A 23,715-nucleotide genomic window follows, 5' to 3' on the forward strand; every position below is an offset into this window, starting at 1 on the left:
TACAAACGGCAGACATCTGGGAAACTATGGCAGGCTATCTGCTTTCTTCATAAACTAATTTCAAGGGAAAAAATAAAGAGATAGAAGAGGACTCTGCAATATGTGGCCATTAACTAGGTCTTTCTGGTTAACAAATTATTTCTGTTTTGGTGTGATAATGGTATCTGGTGTGTCTCTGCTCTTTTTAAGACAAGGCATAAGGAAAGTCCCAGGCTGGCCTTGAAACCCAAATCCTCTTTGCTTCTGCTTCCATTAAAGGCATGCCCCACCACACCTGCCTCTGCCATATGCTTTAGGGTATTTTTATCTGTAAAAAGTAGACGTTAACATCACCAAGAAAATACTTTTAAAATAAAATGTACAATTAGGGTTACAGATAAAATGGTGAACTAGTAATTGTTGAAAACCAAGGGACCAGTACTTAGAGGTTATTTACTTATTCTATTCTGATAGATGGTTAAAACTTTCTAAAACAATTCTAAAAGATGCAAGCCAAAGTACAAAAAAGCCAATCCACTTGACAGCTACTTCTTGCTAAAATATACACAGAGGGATACACGGCGCCACCCCCCCCAATTCACACAGGGCAGGCCATTCAGCTACATAAAATCAAGCTAATACGTCATGAAGTAAGGTTCAAATGTGTCATTACATTTCAAAAAAGATTTTCCTTTATTTAAACACATTTACAGCATGCAGGTTAACTTAAAATTATATGTCATTTTCCCAAACCAACTATGTTTAAATGTAACCCTAAACACTGAAAATAAAACAACATATTCCACAGGTAGACCTAGACTCTCCTCTGTTACCTCAAATCAAACTGAGAATTGCAAATAAATTCAGTTATGCATAGTATTTAGTTTCCTTAAATTAGGCAAATAATTTAATTGATCACCATGAATAAATACTATTCTTATTTCATTGAGTTTCTCTTCTGAACCAATTATCAATACTACTCAGAGGAACATTAATATATCCAGTCACAAAAAAAGACACTGCAAATTAAAATATTTTCAATATTCTAGGTGATTAAAAATGTCCATTTTGTGTGAATGCTATATTTAATGGCCTATCATTGCAAAAAAGAGTTCAGTTCACTGAAAAGAAATTTGTGAAATTCTTAGTATACTTTATGAAAGGTTGAAATTATAAATAGAAAAGAAACATTTAAGATTAAAAAAAACTAACAATGTGTTTTCTTAACAACATGCTAGTTACAATTCATTGTGTGTTATACAAGCACCGATACCCATGATACATCTTAAAACTTCTATACTCAGACAAAGGAGAATTTTTTTTCCATTATGAAAACTGCCAGAAAAGCAAATTTTCATTTGGAACGAATGTCCTTTAGATGCAGCCAGATGCCTCGCAGAGACAGCGATGAGCACAGGAGCCATACACGTCACTAACCACGACTTACACCTCGCTGCATCACGCTCTCTTCAATTTGTGGAGTGCTTCTTTCAATCATAAAAGCAACACAATCATTAAAGGCTGCAGACTACAACAGCAAAGATTTTGACTGTTAAAAAAATAAATAAATTTATTTTTCAAATCAAAATTATTATAAAAGTGGAAATTACAATAGTTAAGGAAATAGAAAAATAAGCCAATTATGATCTGAGTCTTCTGACTATGGCTCCAAATTTAATAATACAAATATCTGTATATAAAACTTTTCCAAAGATTCTGCCAGCCAGATTCTAACCCAGAACTTCAAAAGCTTGTCTACTTATCAAAGATCCCCAGACACTGCATTTCCTGTGGGTCTTTGCTTCCGGCTACAGCTGCCCCAAGCACTGAGGATGCAGGTGCTGAGACCCTTCCTGTCACTTTTTTTTTTTTTTTTTGGTTTTTCGAGACAAGGTTTCTCTGTGTAGCCCTGGCTGTCTTGGAACTCACTTTGTAGACCAGGCTGGCCTCGAACTCAGAAATCCGCCTGCCTCTGCCTCCCAAGTGCTGGGATTAAAGGTGTGCGCCACCACACCCGGTCTTCCTGTCACTTTTATAGATCCTTAAAATATACTTGATTGAGCTTAATTATTTGAAAAATAAGTGCCAAAAATAGGTACACACTTAGTTCTAATTTAAAAATTATTCACTATGGCCAACAATATTTTTTTGAGAATTACTAGTGACTTGCAAACAGTTTACTATTTCTAACTAAACAAATTATAGTGTATGATTTAGTATAACAGGTGAAAACCACCTATAGGATTTCAGAGCAAAATTAACCATGTAGTTTTAAATTTATACTTCATCTGTCCTGTTCACAATTTTTTTCTCATTTTTCAGAGGCTATAAATTTATCAGTCAATACAATTATTTAACATTTGAAAATTATTTAATTCTATAATGTCTTAGTCCACTTATTTCCTAATATTAAAGATGACATTAGCTCTGCTCAATTCTTACTTTAGCAGGAAGATATAACAGAACAAAGCAGAGCACATTAAGCTATGTTTAAGTGCAGAAGTAGAAAGAAGGGGTATAGTACTTCCAAATCCATTTAACATGAGATCCATTTTTGATATGTAAGATATTTGTATTCAAAAGGCATCTCATGAGCTAATGATATAATAGAAAGAGCCTGTTCAGTCTCGAACTCCTGGTCTCAAAGCTCAACGTTTTCAGAGGCAAGCTTCAGAGACTATACCAGCAACATATCAAGGGATTTTTAAATTTATTTTTAAGTTAATTTTTTATTTTTTGATTTATTTTTGAGACAGGGTCTCCCTATATAGCCCTGGCTGTCCTGGAAAGCAGGCTGAACTCAAGCTGACAGCCATCCATCTGCCTCTGCCTGGGAGTAGAGATGCGTGCCACCATACCTTGCTTGAGGGATTTTTAAAATACAGTACTGACTGACCTGATATATTTTGTGGCAAGTAGTGTTATAAGTAGTAAAATTTAAGACATTTAATCTAAATGTTCCATATTTCCTTTAAAAAAAAAAGACATTTTAGTAGAAAAGGGAAAATGAAAAGCAATAGCAGCTATGTAATGTAAACCAAGATTACACACTCACAGAAAGGCAAATCAAGGAGCAGAGTCCCTCAACACAGTTACTCAGCACAGTGAAGACACGAAGGACACACCGTGTAACAAACAGGGCCGCAGTTGTAAACTGTCGTTTCCCTTCTAGGACATCAACATTGCACTCTAGTGTTGGGAAGCAGCAGAGTTTACAAGAGTGGGTAGGAAACAGCTGTACAGGGTAGGAGTAATTTACACATTAAAAAATTAAATTTCTACAATCCCAAGGAATAGAGGTTAGTTAGTGAAAGACTGATTTTATGTCCTCTTCAAACTTCAATTACTTTTCAACACCTGAAATAGGAAAAAAGCAGAGAAAATTTTAGTTCTTATAAAACTCATGTTTGAAATAAAGAACAAGATAGGAATGATTTAATTTCTTTAAAAAATGTTTTAATTAGATTTTATGTTCATCATACCACATGTGGTATGACATCATACCACATGATTGCCTGGTGCCCATGGAGTACAGAAGAGGAATTCCCTGGAACTAGAAACTGGAGTTATGGGTCACTCTAAGTCACTATGTGGATAATAGGAAGCAAACTCCGGTCCTCCGCAAAAGAGCAAGTGCTTTCCAATGTACATCTCTCCAGCTCCTGGTTGCTTTCTTTTACTTTTCTGTCTTCTAACTTGAACTATTTATGAGCAGAACAATGTTTACAAGGTCAGCCCATCATTTTTTTCATCCCTAGTTAATAAAGCCATATGTGGGTTGATATATGAATTATTTTGTTTAATAACAAAACAGGGCTGCACATGATGGCCCAAACTTGTAGCCCTAGCAGCATTTGGGAGCAGGAGGCTTACCATGGGAAGAATGAAGGAGTGATGGGGGAAAGCAGGCTTGTCAATCTTTAAACAGAAAACATGGCGTTCTTAAGTTAAGGACCACTACTTAGCAGCGATTAGTGGCAAATAGTGTGTCTTAGATAAAATCAGGGAAGTGCTGGGAGATGGACTCCCAGAACCCACAGAAGCAAGGATGGATAGGAGCGCGTGCTTGTGACCCTTCTATCTGCAGGATGGGGACTGAAAACAAGACAGTATCTGGAAGCTGCAGGATAGTTAGAACGGGAAGTGCAGAAGAGATCCCGTCTCAAACAAGGTGAAAAGCAAGGATTGACACCCAGTGTTGACCTATAACTTCCACAAATAAGCCGTGGCACTTGTGGGCCTACAGACATAACCTAATACACACACACATCTTTAGGTTGGACTTAGTAATAAAGCCATGTGACAGAAGAGAGGCTATGTAAAACTGGAAACAAAAGTCATTAAACATTATTAATAACTATCACCACTGCCCTAAATCCATGTTTTCCTCAACATTTAAAAAGTAATTTTAAAAAGTATCTTCAGGGAGTTTAACTTTTCAAGTTTATCAGCCACCCATCACAGTTTAAGATACAGTGATCTAAGAAATGAAAAGGCTCAGGGGATGCTGAGCATGTGTGTCAGAGTGCATGCTGCTCTGGCAGAGGACCTCAGTTCAGTGCCCACACTAGGAGGTGCACTGCTGCCTGCAATTCAGTTCCAGGGGGAATGATGTCTCTGGCTTCTGTGGGCATGACACATAAATCATTTTAAAAAGTAATAAAAATAAGTTTAAAAATTAAATAAAAATTGAGTATCCTTTGATTCAGCAGTATAACAATTACACTTCATAAGTACACTTTTCACTCCTTCCCATGTGCTAAACATCATCACTATGTAGATGATACTAGATGTATTTAAGAGGCCACGTTCTTCTCTATTCAAATAAAGTATGAGTTCAAGATTTACACATGAATTTTAACATAAAAACATCTGGAGAAACCAACTTCTGAGCTCTAAAACTCTCTCCTCTAGGAAGGCAGAGGAGCAGCTTCTTTTTAGTGCAAGCTCGGTGCTAAGTGATGATGTCCTAACTCACGTAATTCTCAAGAACTGTTTCCAACTTACCAATAAAGGAGGCTAACAGTTCAACATGGGCAGAGACAGGATATGGACTCTCTGTGTATGTGTCTGTCTGTCTGTGAGGGGTGCATTTCTCAGTGTAGGAACATCAACTAATCTATCTCCTGTGTCACTCAAGCAAAAATGCTTACATTATGGCCATAGTGACCCACAACTTTAATTCCGGCACCCAGGAAGCAAAGGCAGGTGGATCTCTGTTGAGTTCAGGCTTACATAGCAGGCTCCAGGCAAGCCAAAGTATACAATGAGAACCTGACTCAAAAAAGAAAAAAGAAAATCCCACAAAAAAAACACAAAACAACCCCCCCCCCCCAAACACACTAAATCAGTCTACATCGGGTAAAGGAATATGGCAGCTACACACATAATTAAATACACCCAGAAGGAGGTAGCATACATTTGTGATACTGGATGTCTTTGGTAGGTCACTGTCCCTAGATATGTTCTAGATTAAAAGAAACTTAAAAAAGTCCTAGATCATGCCTTGGTTTAGAAAACTTAAGATACACAGGATATTAATAAGAAATAGAGAAGAGCTAAGAGGTACAGCTCAGTGGCTTGAGCCTTGACTAGCAGGTACAAAGCCATGGCACACAGAGGCACAAGAGGAAGATCCAAATTCGGATATGAGATATTACACTTATTAATGTTAGATGTGATTATTATTATTAAAGCTGCACAAATAACCTATTTTTCATGAATGTATAATTTATTTTTATAGTGAATTCTAAGAGGATTCAGAGGAGAATGAGTTAAGTTTCCACGTGTGTGCAGTGTGTACACGTACGTATAGAGGCTGGAGAGCAGTCATCTGCTTCACCATTATATTTTTTAACACAGAGTATTTTACTGACCCCAGAACCCTCTGAGTTCCAGAGACTCCCCCTCCCTAGATCTGGGTTTATAGATAGATGTCTTCTTCCCCGTCTGACTTCTCCATGTGCGCCAAGCCAGACTCAGGTCCTCAGGCTTCTGTGGCAGCTGGAACTCACTCACTTGGCAGATGGAAGCATCTCCCCAGCCCAGAGAGAACAGACTTTAGCAAGCTGCTTTGTTCAAGTTCATGAACGCAGCAGAGCTGGAATGATACTCAGAACGTTCAATCCCAGGCACTTTTTCTCTCTCCCTTAAACCTTTCACTAGACAGAACAAACAAAATATTACATTTTTAACCTCTCCAGATTGCTGGTTTAATTTCTACTCAAAACAGTCCTATGTACAAAGTATCAAAGCCAAGCAAAATTAAAATAAACCAACCTTAGGATTTCTCAGAAACAGTAAGAGCTAACCATCTCATAATTATTTAGTATTTTAAATTTTCAGCATTTCTGTGGGATTTCTATAGTTAATCAGACTTCTGGAATATGTCATAAACTATAGACAGCCATTTACTGGTGAATGTGATATAGAACAAAGTGTTCAGTGTATTACTACATTAAAAAGAAAGCTATCAAGTACCACATGGGGAATAGGTATAGTATGTTAGTTCCACAACTTTTAAATGTGAAGTTATAGTAGTATATAAAGAAAGCCCTCAAATGACATTCGTTATCTTCCTGCCAGAAACAGATGACAAGCCTGCATTTCACCCCAGGGCCCCATAGTGTGGAAAGAGAACACATTCTTAAAGTGCCCTCTAATTTCCACACATCCCGCACCCACACAGGCACACCTGTGCACACACCAAAGAGGGGGAGTTCAGAAACCTATTAGGAAAATCAACTTGTAGGAGCTGGATAACTCAGAATTTAAGAGCACTGGGTCCTCTTCCAGAGGACAGGGGTTCAATTTCTAGCACCAAAATGGCAGTTCACTTCTGTCTATAACTCCAGTCTCAGGGATCCAACACTCTCTTCTGGGCCACAGGGGCACTATATGCATGTGGTATACAGATATACATGCAGGCAAAATACTCTCACATAAAATTAAAAAAGAGAAAAATCAGCTCCCAATAGGTGATTGAAAACGGGTAAGTGTTTAAAAGGGAAATGTAAAGGGAGTGTGTATGCATGTAAACCGGCTTCCTCCAGGCCACCCAGGGTAGACTATTTTGGGCCTATCAAATTAGAAGCAAAAACTAATAATCAATGGTGGCAAGGATACAACCAAATGCTAATTTTTATTAAGATGCAATTTTAGGCTGTCTTTCTAGAAAGTAACTGTAAGATCCTTAAAAACATTCAAACTGTAAAATCCCAGTTTTGGGAATCTTCTCATAATAATCTAAAGGATGAGGGAGTATATAAGATACTTCATATTTCAAATGTCATTTATAGAAGCAAAATTAGAACAAAATTAATGTACTTTATTATGTTTCTAGTAAAGGTAATATTATAAACCAGGGCATACCCATTGTGTAGGATACAAAAAATTATTATAAATGATCCAATCCAAGTTTTAAAATTAGTAACAAAACTAAACATAGATTATCTGTAGCATGAAATAGACCATAAGAAATCATGCCAAGGGCTGGTGAGATGGCTCAGTGGGTAAGAGCACCCGACTGCTCTTCCAAAGGTCAGGAGTTCAAATCCCAGCAACCACATGGTGGCTCACAACCATCCGTAACGAGATCTGACTCCCTCTTCTGGAGTGTCTGAGGACAGCTACAGTGTACTTACAATAAATAAATAAATAAATAAATCTTTAAAAAAAAAAAAAAAAAAAAGAAATCATGCCAAGTTGCATTTATAAAACAACACATATTAAAAAAAAAAAAAAATCCTGATCCTACTGTGAAACTCGAATCCTAAGCTAAGTAGCTCAGTATTTCCACACACAGTTAAAACTCAAAAGTCAGGCACAGACTCACACCTGCAATGTGTCAAGTGTTTACGACTGCTTGCCTCCACCACCACGAAGCCCCACTGGCTGGTTGTTCTGAACAAATGAGCCTCCTCCACGAACTGTGCCCGGGTGAGTTGGCGAGGCCGCTGGATGCTGTCCAGGACGGATCGGCTTTGCTGTGAAACAGAAAGAAGGTCAGAGTCAGAAGGTGTGACAGTGACAGCAGTGACTCCTTAGGTCTCTCCCTATTCACTAACCATTCCTCAGTGTTTAGTGAATTAACTTCTTGTGTTTTCCTTTCTAGATATCTCTTACTTGGTTATCTCCTATTCTCCAGAAACAATATAATAATCTCTTGCCTCTAATAATCTTTCAAAATATTTGCTATTTTGTTAAATTTTGAAGTAGAGCCTCTCTATGTAGTCCTGGTTGTCCTGGAACTCTACATGGACGGGACTAGGCTAGAACTCACAGATGGATACTTTTCAGAGGCAGCTCTCTCTCCACTGTGGGATGTAGGGATCAAACATGAGCCACCAAGTTTGCATAGCAAGTTCTTTCTCCTACATGCTCCCATAATCCCTTTTCTACACCAGTGATTGTTCTGAAAGCCTTTGGTGGTGTTTCCCTGGACAGTGTCTCCTAGCCTTCACTTGTCTAGTTATTTAGTTACCTGTCAAGTGACCGTGGCTCTCTCTCAGTTTCTATTTTCTTTCCCAACAGTATCACTCTTCAGGAATTTAGAAAATAAAGACAGGAACACCACCATGGCAAAGTGTGATAAAGGAGATGATGTTTTCAAGCTGAAGGACATACCATACCTGGGTATGCTGTACTCACCAATCTGGGCAGAATGTCCCCTTCTGGCCATGTTCTTTGACCTGACTGCTTCCTTTATCCGGTCTACTTCTTGCTGATAGCGTTTACGGTCTCGAGATGCATTTTCTTTGGCTTCTTTCAGGGCTGACTCCAAAGCTTTCACTCTTTCTGCAGTAGCTCTAAGCCGTTTCTCTAACTTAGGAAGCTCACAGCGAAGATCTGCATTATCGCGTACCAACTAAAGGTACACAGAGAAAATATCAATGGCTTTTAATAAGATGTTTTAAGAAAATGAGTATTTCATAACTGCAGTTTAGCAAGTTAAACTAATTTTTCTGTTGAATTTTTCCATGTAGGTAGCACCATGTAAAAACACATATATATCAGACATAGTAACATCTCAGAAAGCACACAGTCATTTAGTTGCTTAGAGTCAGTACCTAGAACAGTCTCAAACTCACTCTTTAGCACATGACCTTAAAGTCCTAATCCTGCCTCTATCCCTTGAATGCTGGGAGTAGAGGCACTGTCACCACACTAGGTGTCTGTGACGCTGAGGACAGAAGCCAGTATGTTGTCCTAGCCCTGTTCATCTCACTATTTTGTTATCCAGCTGCCTGGCCTGTAATCCCTCTGTACCTAGTAGACAATGAAGTAGAGCACAGTGCTAGCAGACAATACTTGCTTTCAGTAATACAACACAGCTGGTAAAGCAATTGCCCCTTTGGGTATATTTTTGAGACAGGGTTTCATGTATCCTATAGCGCCTCCCAACACAGGGAGTGAAGGATAACCTTGATCCTCTGGTCTGTCTTTATGTTGCATTTGGGATTACAGGTAGCCACTACCATGTCCAGTTTTTATGGAGATACTAGGTACTGAAGCAGGGTTTCGTGCATCCACGGTGAACACTCCACTGAGCTAAGTCTCCAGACTGCTCTTTAGGCACATGAAAAGCCCATGGATACACTAATAAAAGCTGCAGAGACCTTAACCTCACACTGGCGAAAGCATTTTTAAAAAATAGCAAAACATACATGTTCTTGTACAAAATATGAAGCGCTCACTATATTACATTGTATATTTCAGATTACAGGGGGAAAAAAAACAAAGAAAAAGACTGCATTAACTACAAAAGGAAAACTATCCAATAAATTAACAAGAAATTTCAACCTTGAACTCCTATAGTGGAAATATGATTATTTCATGCTTTCACAGCCAGGCGTGGTGGCACACGCCTTTAATCCTAGCACTCAGGAGGCAGAGGCAGGTGGATTTCTGAGTTTGAGGCCAGCCTGGTCTACAGAGTGAGTTCCAGGACAGCCAGGGCTACACAGAGAAACCCTGTCTCAAAAAACCAAACCAAACCAAACCAAACCAAACCAAACCAAACCAAACCAAACCAAACCAAACCAAACCAAAAAAAAAGGATTTGTTTAAAAGAGCATGTTGATAAAAACATGAACTCCTGACCCGGGCACAGTAGTTCACACCTGTAAGCACAGCACTTGGGAAGGAGAGCCAGGATTGCTTAAGTACATGAGACCCAGGCTCACAAAATGGAAAACAAACCTGTTAACTTTCCTAAGGAACCTGGTCTCCATATAACTGCTTACTGAAACAAGGGCGTGTAGTACATAATACACTCTAATAGTCTGGGGCTCAGGACGTCTGCAGGGCTTCCTGCAGTGCGTGCCCACTTGTCGTTCTCTCTCCGTTACCTGCTTGTGCACTTTGGTGAGCTGTTCAAGGTTGTTTTCAAGGAAGGAGATTTTCTGCTTCTGTGCAGCACTGCCGCCAGTGTCGTCAGAGTCGACCTCGGCGCTCTGAGAGAACAGAGACAAAGAGACAAGGCAGTGAGCAGTGTGAGGGTCAGAGACAAAGAGACAAAGCAGTGAGCAGTGTTAAGGATCAGAGGACCCACGTTCCTCCACACAAACACGGGCATCACAGACTCACGTGGACATGACCACATATGTGCTCTTAAAGCACCACACACAGCAAAGCACCACTTGTACAAGCAGCCCTGGGCACTGTGAGATCACCTTTTTCACCCTGGTAGCCAAGTCCTGAACAAAGAGCTTACGCAGGTTGTGTAAAGTCTGAAGTTCTTTTGCCTTGAATTAAGAATAAAGAGATCGGTTTTACAAGCACAATACTTAAGGCAGAAAAACCAAAACATGCTCCCCAGTCCTGTTTCCACATTTTCTTACCACGGTCTCCTCCAAACCCTTCAAGTCTTGTCTTGCTTGTTCTCGTCTGTCTTGCATAACCCTAAATTGAAGCAACAGTTACATCCTTTCAACTTTAATTCCATAAATCCCAACTTTAGCAAAAATTAAATCAAACTTTATTAAACTCAAATAGAAATATGCTTATATTTAAACAACAGTTTGCCCATGCAGTACCTTTCAAGAAATCTGTATGTATGTATTTCTATCTCTTTTTCATTACCTAGTTTCTTTAGGCAAAACAGAGCTCATATAGCAATGGAAGAGATCAAACAGTATGTGCCAGAATTCATATAAGGATAACTTTTATTTTCAAGTATGGTACACAGAGAAAACTGCTATTCATCCAAAAAAGATACTAAGTAGAAGTTGTTGATAATAAAATTTGCCTGAAACTAAAGTATTTTCCATTATATAAAACTCTAGCTGAAATTCAGCAGAATTCTATACTCCCCACCCTCACTGCAGAGCTGGGACTTCAACTCAAGAGCCTTGTTCATACCTGGCACATTCCCAGCCCTCAGAAGAACCTTTATGCAATGCACTATGACTGGTCTTCTGGTGTAACCATCCTAACTGCTGCAGTTTACTTGTAAATTATTTCCTAAAATTCAAGGCCCTGATGTGGAAGAATATCATCATGAGTTGTTTACCTACTCAGACTTTAGAAAGCCAATAAATCACAGTGAATGAGAAAAAGAAAGGGGGAAAAATCCCTGCTGAAGAAATTAAGGGTAAGGGGTAGCTATTCTGGCAGTTGAGAACAATTGTGACTCTTGCAGAGGACGCCAGTTAGAGGACACCAGTTTGATCCCCAGCACCCACAGGCTGACTCAATACAGTCTGTGGCTCTAGTTCCAGGGGATCTATCAGCTTTTTCTGACCTCTATGGGTACCAGGCATGCACACTGTAAACATGAAAAAATGTGGGCAGGCCATTCATATACATTAATGGGGGCAAGGGAAGGGAGAAACAAAAGCAAAAACCAAACACCAAAACTTTATTTGAAAAACCAAAGACCAAAACATATAGTTTTATGAAAAACTAAATTTGACAAAATATAGTTTTGGAAGCATATCCTACAATATTCTAGATTATCATCAGATTTTAAGATGTCTTTATGATATACTCTGAAATATTAGACACCAAGAAAGGAGCAGGCGGTCTTAGAAACAGGACTACAGTCTTGCTTTCACTCAAAACCAAGCACATGTCACAAATCAGAGCAAGGCAGAGAGAAGACAGCCATGCCCGTGGCAGTACCTACAGCCTTGTATCTGCAAACTTCAACCCAAGTGACACTCACGTGAGCTCGTGCAGCTTCCTGCTCTTCTCTTGGTCTGTAGCCTTCAGCCTCTCATGCTCCACCCTTAGCCGTTCCTGCTCCAACACCATCTTCTGGTTTTGGCTGACAAAAGAACAGAATACAAGCTTAGCCTCAAAAGTTGTCTGAATGTCATCAAGTTTACGTTTTAAGGCGTCCTGCCTTTTAGAATAGGATGTTACTACACATTCCTGACTAGGAACCTGACCTCTTCCTGCCTCAGCCTAGAATTCCAAGTGTGTGTGCTATATTGGGCTTGAGCTTTCATAAGCTCAACCTCTTCTGTCAACTGGTCAGGATCTCATTACTCTGATCTCATAAGGGTAGAAAAAGGAAGGGCAGACTCAGTCATTCAGGATTTCTCACATGGTCACTGAAGTCACTGATCATTTCATTCTCCCAACCTTTATCTCCATCTCCCAAAATTTGCTATCACTTACATTCTTTATTTTTTTTAAACCTCAAATTATCACAGATTTCTCCACTTTATACTCTATATATGAAGCCAGAAAACATGGGAAAGAAGAAAAAAAAAATCTCCTTTCACTGAACACAGGTTTCTATGAGGATGCCTGTCCATCAGGATCTCTTGTCTGAAGAGCCAACCTCTCTGAATTAGTCTCTACCAACGCAGAGAAAGCACAGCACTTACTCTTGGAGGTCAGTGATTAGCTTTTCCTTTGCCTCCACTTCATCTCGCAAACTACTGATTTGTTTTTGGTGGGTTTCTCTGTGACTCTGGATCTGCTGCTCAACAGCTTGCTGAAATTTGTTTGGAAGGGAAAAGATCAAAATTAGATTAAGATCACTAATAGTAACGGATTAAAAACATCAGGGTGCACCAGGCAGCAAACTTGCCTTGACTTCATTTGCAGTCTGAACCTTGTTCAAGTGCTCTTTTTCCATTTCATGGACTTTCTCTGTTTTGTACATGAGAGTAAGAGATTAAAAAAAAAGGGTCAAAGTGACTCTTAAGATTCCTGAGATAAACCATAGAGCAAACAAGTTTTTAAAAAACTTGGTAAAACCTTCTAAGCTCCATAACACTAGGATACTTTGTTACCACTGATGTATTAATACCACAAATGGGAAATAAAATAGTTTCTAAGTGTAGTTAGAATGTTAGGATTTACACACACACACAAACTTTGTGGGAAGTACCTTGAACTGCCATTTATATTCAATACAAATTTTCTTTTTTGTATGTTTGAACCACGAATGTTCACATGGAAGTGTTGACCTATATGCTTGTGTCTGGAAGCTGGGGCTTACTCCATGTATCCTCTATAACTCCTTAATTTTAAAAAATATTTCAAAGCCACACTGAGGTGGATAATTTGCTATTTCAAATTTTCTACATTCTTACTATTTTCTTTCAGTTCCAGTATGTGTACAACAACTGTATTAAAAGCAAGGAAGAATCAGAAGTCGGTACCTTGTGCTCGGAGTTGGACTAGCTCCTCACCAAGGGAATCAACAGACTCCTCCAGCTGCCTCTTCTTTTGTTCTACATTCTGAAGGTACTCAGTCAGTGACTTGATTTTGGCTTCATGCTTTTGGGAAAAATATACTAATATGAAGTGGGGAAATATCTCACACACATTATGCAGTTAAAACATGGACGAGTAGACCATTATCTGTACAGCTTACAGCATCTGAAAGCTGAGACCCTGCTACTATCAACCCTGTATGCACACTTCCTAGTGTAGGGCTCCACCTTACTCAGCGCCAGCGACACATTTATTAGTCCCTGCAGTTCTGCACATCCACTTTGTCAGTAAGTCACTTGTTCTACCTAATTTCCACACTCAGTATGTACATGTTACATCATTCAAGTTGTTATACTGCAGCTCTACTAAGAAACACATAGGTCTTTTATTACTGAAAATACAGACTCATATGATTCTGAAAACCTTTATATTAATAAAATCTATACATGACATTTCAGCAAAATGAAAAGCCATCTGAAACACATACTTGGGAGATCCGAAGCTGGCATGCTGCTAACTCTTTCTCATTTTCTTCCATTTTTTTGTTGCTCTCAGTCTGTGTGCTTTCTAGCTGTTTGCAGCGTTTCACCATGGTCTTTACTTCTGATTTCATTTTGCTAATGTAGAGTCTTGCAACAGTAAACTCTTCATCTATCATACCAGTTCCTTCTGGTTGCTGAGAGAAAAACATGAAATAAGTTAAAGCAGGGGCTACATGGTAGCACACACCTTTAATCCTAATACTCAGGAGGCAGCGGCAATCAGAATCTGTAAATTCAAGGGCAGCCCGGGCTACAAGATGAACCCAGTAAGACAGTCTCCTTCCTCACAACCTTCCTACTACCACACACACACACAAAAGAACGAACAAGTTAGAGCCAAACATGTTCAAGTCTATTTTCCCAAGCTAGAAAATATAACTGAAGTCATAGAAGTCACAGTATCTGTGTGAACAAGCATGTGAGCCATGGGTGTGCAGGCGGACATCACAGGGAGGACTTGCAATTCTTTCCTTCTACTATGTGAATTCCAGATTTATAATCAGTTCCTTAGATTTGGCGGAAGTCCCCTCTCCCACACTTCTCTCACCCGTTTTTGTTTGCTTGTTTATAAGACAGGGTCTTACTGTGTGACTTGAACTTCATTCACCTTTCCATGTTTAAAGTGACTGTAGTGTAAGAACAGCTAAGCTGGGGAGATGAGCGAGCAGTAAAGTGTCTGACAAGACCACGAAGGATGAGCTGCCTGACAGTCATGTAAAGCTAAGCAAGGTAGTATGCACTTGTAATCTCAGGACTGGGGAAGGCAGAGACAAGCCTCTCTGGAGCTTGTTGGCCAGCTGGTCTAAGCAAGTCACTGAGCTTAAGACAGTTGTTCCAAACTATAATGTGTATGACCAGGTAGACAGCTCCAGGGGTGAAGTGTTTGGTGCCAAGTGTGAGGACTGAGTTTTGGGCTATAGAACCCAAATAAAAGCTCAGCAGGAATGGTGGTCACTTTTAGCCCCAGCACCCAGGAAGGAGAGCCAGGGATCTCTGCGGCAAAGATTCTAGCTAGCTGAGCTGCAGACTCCATGAAAGAATGTGTCTCAACAACGAAAGGGGGAGTGAGTAAGGAAGACACTGAGATTGATCTCTAGCCTCCACACACAGCCATCAACACACATGACGTAACAACAGGCCAATTTACTTAAAAGGCAGCCACCTGAGCAGACTCACCACTGTTCTATTCAAATATGCACACAGAAATAAAGATACTTTTAAGATTATTTACCATCAATGTCAACATGCAGGGAGTCAGTTCTCACCCTCTCTCATGGGTTCCACGAATCAAATTCAGGTCATCAGGATTATGGAGCGAAGCACCTTTGCCCACACTAAGCCACCTCAGCAGCCCAGTAAGGGGATTTTTAAGTGAAAATCTTCAACGTGGCCCAATGAGGGACTTACTGAATATTCTATGACTATTCTATTTCTATGCCCCTGGTTTTCTCTCTCTCCTCATGTACTTAAATCAAAACTAAGGGGCTGGAGAGATGGCTGTGTTAAGAGTGCTTACTGCTCTTCCAGAGGAGCTGAGGTGGGTTCCCAGAGCCCACATGGGGATCACAACAGCCTGCTGGTTTCTAAAAGTGCACTGACGCCAGAGTGTGAGCTATATACAAAAGGATGATACATAACACTTAGTAACAGTAGTACCTTCACATCGTTATTCCCCACAGCAATTCCTATTTCTGCAAGGTCTTTTAATAATGATGCCATCATTTCAGCTGCTCGTTTCTTCTGGTGGTTGGTCATTTCCTTCAGCTTCTGAAGCTCAGCATCAATACTTGCTAAAGTTGCCTGATAGAATGAAAACAGAACAGATAGACTACTTAGTCATTACAGTCCTTACAAAGTCATTTATTTCTTGTTTTGAGATTCTTGACCCATAATGAATTATGAGGTAGCTTCTATTTCAAGCTATTATTTTTCCTAACATTAGAAATAGGCAAATCATTTAGATGATTACAAATCAATATACTTTTGGAAACCAGATTTATAACACTGTTGCTCTACCACCTAGGCTTTGTATATAAAGACAAGAGAAAGTGAGACCTGGGTGTCTTAAGAACCTATGTTACCCACATCTTAGGCTTACATAGTAGTGACTTAATTAACTAACATCATTTAGCGTTATTTATACTTGAGTATTAAGAAAACAAAATTTATCTTACAGATTTTTGATTCAATTCATCACTAAGCAATTCATATTCCTTTGTTTTGTCTTCAACTTCCTGAGACTTCTGATCATAATTAACAGCCAGTTCCTCTAAGGCCTGTAAAACTTCTTTGACTTCTTCTTTAGAAGCATCATTTTCTGCTTGGAGGCGATTCAGTTCAGCTTGCATATTATCTTGATCCCTTCTGGTTGATGCCAGAAGCTAGATGAAAGAGTAAAATAGAATTTTAACAAACCTGCAAGGAAACATTCATTTGCTTCATGATTTAGGCAAGCAACAGAAATGAAAAGTTTCACTAAGAAAGGTGCTGCTACTTTACGCTGTAACAGATGGATCAAACAGTTACGAGCAGGCACAGGGCTACACTGTGTGGGACATAGAAAGGAACAAATCTAAGCGTGAAGCCCAGGAAAGTAAGGGCAACACAAGGCATAATTTAGTAGCAAAAAAGAGACAGCAGAGTGCTTGGTACCACGAAAAAGGGAGATCTTTCTGCATGATATTCATGGACAATTTTAGTCATGTAAGTTAAAAAAAAAAACAAACAAAAAACCAAAGGCATTCTAGACTTGTAAGTACTATGTACAAAATCCAAAATCCAATTAGAATAGTTCTTTAAAAACTTCAGATCTGCATCAAGTTCTCCACTAAAGCATTTGCTGCTCTTCCGGAACACCTGGACTCAGATCCAAGCACCCAGAACAAAACTGTCTCCAGTTTCTGAGGATACCAGGCTCACAAGGCACACATACATACACGAAATCAGAGTAAATAATCTTTAAAGAACTTACATTTGTTTTAGGAAACTAAGATTGGCCTGGGAGAAATGGCCCAGAGAAATATGTCGGCCTATTAAATTTGAACTGGAGAAAAGACAAAGGACCATCCAGGTCAGCTACTTTTCAGCAGAAATAGTTGGAAATATATGGGAATGTTAGCAATAGCTAGTAACAGCTATTACTAACATTAAGAAACAGGAATCATGAATGCTAAATGCCTTACAGTGCACAAGACAGAATATTTAAAAAGTTGTCAGAATACAGAGGCCGATGGATGCTCACCGCCAACCGTGGGAATGAGTGAGCATGGGGTGATTTCTGTGTAGTAAATATTTTAGTATTTATCCACTGTAAGAGGTCTTAGGTGCAATCTATAGGGTCATTTATGTATACTATCATATCACCTGGACATAATGATACTCTGACTTCTTTCCCACTTTGTATTCCCTTGATCTCCTTCCATTGTCTTTTTGCTCTAGCTAAAACTTCAAGTACTATGTTGAATTGATTACTGAAGCATGGCCATCCTTGTCTTACTCCTGACTAATAGAATTGCTTTAAGATTCTTTCCACCTCACTTGTTATTGGCTATAGGCTTGATGTTAATTGCCTTTATTATCTTTAGGTATATTCCTTGTATTCTTAATCTCTCCGTGAAATTTATCTTGAAGTCCTGTTCCACTGAAATGTTTTTCCCTGTACCTAGTGAGATAACCATGTGTTTTTGTTCCTTTCAGTTTGTTTATATAGATTACATTTACTGCTTTTCTTTTCTTTTCTTTCTTTCTTTCTTTCTTTCTTTCTTTCTTTCTTTCTTTCTTTCTTCCTTCCTTCCTTCCTTCCTTCCTTCCTTCCTTCCTTCCTTCCTTCCTTCCTTCCTTTCTCTCTCTCTCTCTCTCTCTCTCTTTCTTTTTTGTTTTTTCTTTTCGAGATTTACTCCTTTTCATACGTTGAACCATGCCCTTTTCTCTGGAATTAATTTTACTTGGTCAAGGTAGATGATCAATTGGGGGTGAGGGGTGGAACAGTTGTCGGATCCCAAATCCTGCCTCAAAGAACAATGCTGGAGTAAATAATAAGACACCGGGCACAGTAGTACACACCAGGAGGCTGTGTTGGGTATCTTGGGCTCAATGTCAAGTTCTAGGCCAACTAAAAAGCAAGACCTCTCAACAATCCAAAAGGAGACACCGATTAAGACTGATTTTTCTGATAATGGATGTTTCATTCTGCTGGAGGGTACAGCCTTTTCTATCTCTTCAGGCTCTCAAAAAGCACTAAATAGGGACTATTTTTCAATTATCTCCACTATCCTGGGTGAAATAAAATACAGATTCAAGCTAAATCATAGGAAAAGATGAGCACGAGAGAAATGAAATGAAAGGTGGCACAGACTGGGAGTAGGAAGACAATATGGAGGAGTAGAAGTATGTTTATTCATCTGACATTCACATTCCCAGAAAAAGTCACATCGGAAACTGTACAATTACTAACAACTGTGATAAGTATACTTGGTTGTCAATTTGACTGCAACTGTAATTAACTGGAACCCAAATGGCTGGGTAGACCCAAATGGAATTTTTTGTTTCAGGGTGAGGGTCAAGACAGGGTTTTTCTGTGTAGCCCTGGTTGTCCTGGAACCCAGAAATCAACCTAAGCGTGACCCCTCACGATCTAGCATGCTGGCTTGTTTTATATCAATCTGATGCAAGTTAGGTTCATTTTGGACTAGAGAACATCAACTGAGAAAATGTCCACACCAGACTGGCCTGTGATACATTTTCTTGACTCATGATTGATGAAGGTAGTGGTCCTGAGCACTGTAAGAAAGCAGGCTGAGCAAACCATGGCAAGTCAGTAAAGAACACTTCTGCATGGCTTTTGCTCTGGTTCCTGCTTTCAGGTTCTTGCCCTGGCTTCTGTAAGTGATATAAGGCAAAATGAACCATCTCCTCCCCAAGTTGCTTTTGGTCATGGTTTTTTAGCATAGCAACAGAAAGCTTAACAAAGACACTTACCTCATTTATTTATATATCTAAGTTATTAGTGGGGAAAGGCCTGCCTTAGATAAGTAACCACAGTAAGTGAATATAAAAACTATTATGTATGCAGCTTTCTGTATACATGCTCCCTATCATCCATATGTAAATATCTTTTTCTCTAAGGGAGAATGTCTTAACAATTATTCCAGGCCACTGTCTCCCCCAAATCTGTAAGAAATATTTAAGAGGAGAGTAGACGATATATAGTGTAATAAATAAAGTAAAAGGGAGTTAAAAGCTCCGCAGTCACATGGTCCACAATTTCCCTACTGTTGTTTCTGAGAAAGGATCTTATTATGTAGTCCTTGCTATCCTCAAGCTTGAAATTCCCCTGCCTCAGCATCCCTAATTCTGAGACTACAGATTTATACAGATTACATGCCACTACACCTGACAAAAATAAATGTTTTGTAGAAACTGTCCTCTCTCTTCCATATATACAACAGGAAACTCAAAACATCAAAACCAAATAACAAAAAGCATCTAAAGGAGGAAAGCAGTCTGTTTCAACACATGCAAAGACTAATCTCACAGCACACTGATAGTTAAGCATGCACACACCCAACAACTTTAAAGGTACAGTGCTTACATAACCCATAGATTCCTTTATCTTTAGATGATAAACACTGAAGATTTTCTGGGGGGATTTAACTCACCTCTTCCTGATCCAGCATTTGTGTCTTCAATTTCTCTACCAATTGGCTTTGTTGGTTAATCTCTTCATCCTAAGAAATATTAAAGTATCCAATTAACAAAGCAAACTATTACCTGGCTTCCTTCCCAGGACTAATTATGAATTACTATTACTCACAAATAGTCAACATAGGTTACATACACTGCCTCCACACAGAACTAAAATTATATTTTCTTTGCTGGTAATGGAATCTGAAGCCCCATGCAATGCAAGCATTCTACCACTTAGCTATATCTCCACACCCTTCAGCATTTAAAGTTACTGTTAATATGATTCTCCAACCCTCTATAATCGCCCAAGCTGCCTTTAAAATCAATATATACTCAAGGCTTGCCTTATACTCCTGTCCCCCTGCCTCTACCTTCTAAGTACTAGAATTTCAGCATGTTCTACCAAATCCAGTAATATCTTGACTTTCTAAAAGCTAACAGAAATAAAGGAAAATGTAGATCACAAGGAACCTTAATACTGAAATTAAAAAATACTGATATCGATAGTATCCTAAAACAAACAAATCTAAAACAAGTATGTGAAATCTACCTTGTCATCAAGTTGTTTATACAATTTAGCAAGTTCTTCTTCACACTTTCTTCTTTCAGCATCGGTAAAACTACCAGCCATTCCGACTGCAGCAGCTGGTTTATCACTGGTAATAGCAATATCTTTATCCGCTGTGAAGGCTTCCAAATTAGCTTTCTCTTTGTCAAACTGCTCATCAATAGGCACTGTCTCCCCTGAAATGGCAATGAAATGGTGACTATGAATGTGCATCTCTAACACTAACAGGTGTTCTCCCCTCTGCAGTTGCCCACACATTCCTTCTGCTGTGTGACCAACGGTGCTCCCTACTGCCATTTTCTGCAGATTTGTTTGAACTTTAAAAAGTACTTCAGTATCAGTAAATTTCTCATTCTGGTCACTGTTTTCATTTCCTTCGACTGCTTTTCTCTGCAGGATTTCTACTCTCAATTCTCAGGTGTTCACTCATCTCAGTTTCTTTAGGGTCAGCCATCAGCATTTCATCTCAATCTGTGGTGCCAGGTTTCCCTGAACGATCCTTATCATATGTTTGATATCAACTACCTCCTTATTCTCGTCTTTGCCGATTATCTTTGTTCAGGAAAGCCTATCAACAGTAAGCCCATGTAGAGATGGCGGACACAATAGCTCTGAAGCTCAGGACTTCTGCAGTGGTGTACCATCGAGGTGAGGTCGGCTTGCTGCTGAGTGCTGTGCAAATCTTGGGATTGCTGATGATGGAGATAAGGGTCCATTTAGCAGGCTTAAAGCCTGAGGCTGTGGGGCTGGAGAGATGGCTCAGTGGTTAAGAGCTCTGACTGTTCTTCCAGAGGTCCTCAGTTTGATTCCCAGCAAGCACATGGTGGCTCACAACCATCTGTAATGGGATCTGATTCTTTCTTCTGGTGTGTCTGAAGACAGCGACAGTGTACTCACATACATGAAATAAATAAATCTTAAAAAAAAAAAAAAAAAGCCTTAGGCTGTAAGTTCCCACTTGGCAGGAAGGCAGGGCTGCAGGCATGTGCAGAGTACAGGTATAGAGCAGAGATGATCTGCCTGGTCTTGGGGTCCAAGGTCCACTAATTTCCTTAGCTTTCTCTCTATCTTGGTTAAGGAGTAGGAAGACACAAGTAATCTGAAAGTGTCCTACATGGACAGTGAAACTTTATTACTAAACCACATTAAGTTCTATTTTTGCCTATTGCTGAAATTAATGCTTCTATAAAGGGTGATGGGTAATGAGTCCCACTTCACCATCTTTCTTTGTTCCTCCTCCTTATGCAATGTCAGCAGTTCTTACCAACTTTTCTTTCTGCTCTGATACTGAGTTTTTGTTTGGTTTTTAGAATGGTAGACTCTTGCCATTTAGAGCAGGTTCCGCCTTCCAAATGCTAGGATTAAAGGTACATGCTACCATCTACTCCCATCTACATTTTACATATAAGTATATGTAAATGTATATAAGTATATTTGCATTACACATGTATATATGTGTATGCATGTATACGTAGTTACCCATACACTTATCTATATTTGATACAAGGTCAGGCAGGGGCAAATTTACACAATCATTGGGGCTCTGCGTCCTATGTGCTAGGATTATAGCTTACACCACAAAGCTCTGTCCCTGAGATCTGGGCATCTGGAATTTCCCTTGATCTTACCCCTTCTTTGAAGTCCATCCATGCTTTCCTGTAACCGACTTCTTCCTAATCTAGGCACCTTACTATACTATACTGTAGCATCTACAGCTCTTACTTATTATCTGAAGTAATGTAAAAACTTAATGACAAATCTTGATCTTTAGTTGAAGACCTCTACATGCTGAAAAACTGAAAACAGGCTTTATTTTCATTTACCATGCATATAAAAATCTCAAGTACGTAAAAAGAGCCCCAAATCAGAAAGTTTAGATGACAATGCTTAAGTGATTACCGTTACGCCAACGGTTTAGCTCGTTTTCCAGCCACTGAATAGTGTTCCGTAGAGTTTTATTTTTTTCCTTTTCTTTTTCATACTTCTTTTTCCACTGCTCCGCAGTTAACTCTACATTGACACAGACTGTGTTCTTAATTGTTTTGGCCCTAAGTGATGCAATTACAGAAAAAAAATGACATCATTAACGAAGAGTAATCATTACGGAAAAAAGAAGCATATGACTGAAAGTATTTTTAATTGACATCCGTATTTAATATATGATATAGCTAAATAACAAATTGTCCAAGATTATCTAGTTCTTTCTTAGAACAAAAACTAAAAAAATATCTATCCACAACCCAAATAAATTTCTGTCAGCACTCAGTCTTTGGTAACATTAAAAAAAAAAAAAAAAATCAAAACTAAGAAAATGCAGTTATTTTCCCAACTCACTTGCAATCCTGAAGCAGTAGCATCCGTTACCTATCACTATGGGTCTAAGGTAAGGCTGTTATTGATTTTCCTAAGTAGCTCTTTCATGTATGCTACTTCAAGTGCATCAGTGAGCTTCACATAGGCTCATATATCTGAAAAGCTTTTACTTCATCATCTGACTCAGATGTTTACTTTCATCAAAAGGAAATTAAACAATTACATTTCTCAATTTTAATGTCTATGAAAAGTTAAAGCTCGTTAAGTCTAAAATACATCTCTAACTTATATGACCTATGTCCTGATTCAAAAGTACAGATCTAGTTCTCTGACAAATACATCTGGATTTGAGCAGTAGCTGACATTAGTAACTTTAATGCCATGTCTTTATACTTTGTATTTCAACAACAAACCTTTGACCAAAGAGGAGTGTTGACTTTGTCTCAGACTCATTGTATGATGATGGAGAGCAGCATATGACAATAGTGGTCCTACAGTTGCCACCTAATGAATCTTGAAGAATTCTGGTCATTTTACTATCTCGATAAGGAACATAGGTCTACAAACAAAAACAAAACAAAACCAGTGGGGTTTTATACAATAATAGTTGTTGTATAACTCTTGGTCATCCTGTTTCTGCCTCAAGCATTGTGATCAGATATGCTTTCCTGGGCCTGGCGTATTTCATTAATTTAATCTACTTGATTTCAAGAAGGGAGCTAGGATACCTATATAAACACTAAACTAAGAAGACACATTCAGTTTTACATTTGTGTACACGTATATCCTCTATAAATTACTACCCATAAAACAGGGAACTAACAGATTGTATACTCACACTGCCCTCTGCCAAAGCAGAAATGACATTTCCAAGTGCAGAAAGTGACTTGTTGATGTTCTTAGCTTCATCCAGCACAGCACCTTCAGCCCCAGTCTTACTAACCTATAAGTAAG

The 23,715-nt window shown here is 39.0% G+C and overlaps 1 protein-coding gene across 1 annotated transcript in view; it reads right to left on the bottom strand.

Moving 5' to 3' along the window:
• Nucleotides 1-633: 633 nt before the first annotated feature.
• Nucleotides 634-23,715, bottom strand: part of Kif5b (kinesin family member 5B) — a 40,520-nt gene continuing 17,438 nt past the window's right edge. Inside the window, exons 9-26 of the mRNA NM_008448.3 lie at nucleotides 23,600-23,704; nucleotides 23,175-23,320; nucleotides 22,348-22,496; nucleotides 20,431-20,624; nucleotides 19,853-19,921; nucleotides 16,370-16,576; nucleotides 15,852-15,995; nucleotides 14,141-14,329; nucleotides 13,599-13,716; nucleotides 13,022-13,083; nucleotides 12,816-12,925; nucleotides 12,146-12,247; nucleotides 10,821-10,881; nucleotides 10,653-10,724; nucleotides 10,329-10,433; nucleotides 8,629-8,845; nucleotides 7,816-7,964; nucleotides 634-3,336 (exon numbers count right to left, since the gene is read on the bottom strand). Coding sequence (NP_032474.2) covers nucleotides 7,834-7,964; nucleotides 8,629-8,845; nucleotides 10,329-10,433; nucleotides 10,653-10,724; nucleotides 10,821-10,881; nucleotides 12,146-12,247; nucleotides 12,816-12,925; nucleotides 13,022-13,083; nucleotides 13,599-13,716; nucleotides 14,141-14,329; nucleotides 15,852-15,995; nucleotides 16,370-16,576; nucleotides 19,853-19,921; nucleotides 20,431-20,624; nucleotides 22,348-22,496; nucleotides 23,175-23,320; nucleotides 23,600-23,704 — 2,181 coding nt within the window. The 3' untranslated portion in view covers nucleotides 634-3,336; nucleotides 7,816-7,833. The remainder of the gene's footprint in view (nucleotides 3,337-7,815; nucleotides 7,965-8,628; nucleotides 8,846-10,328; nucleotides 10,434-10,652; nucleotides 10,725-10,820; nucleotides 10,882-12,145; nucleotides 12,248-12,815; nucleotides 12,926-13,021; nucleotides 13,084-13,598; nucleotides 13,717-14,140; nucleotides 14,330-15,851; nucleotides 15,996-16,369; nucleotides 16,577-19,852; nucleotides 19,922-20,430; nucleotides 20,625-22,347; nucleotides 22,497-23,174; nucleotides 23,321-23,599; nucleotides 23,705-23,715) is intronic.

This window comes from Mus musculus, chromosome 18 (assembly GCF_000001635.26).
Source record: "Mus musculus strain C57BL/6J chromosome 18, GRCm38.p6 C57BL/6J".
Classification (NCBI taxonomy): domain Eukaryota; kingdom Metazoa; phylum Chordata; class Mammalia; order Rodentia; family Muridae; genus Mus; species Mus musculus.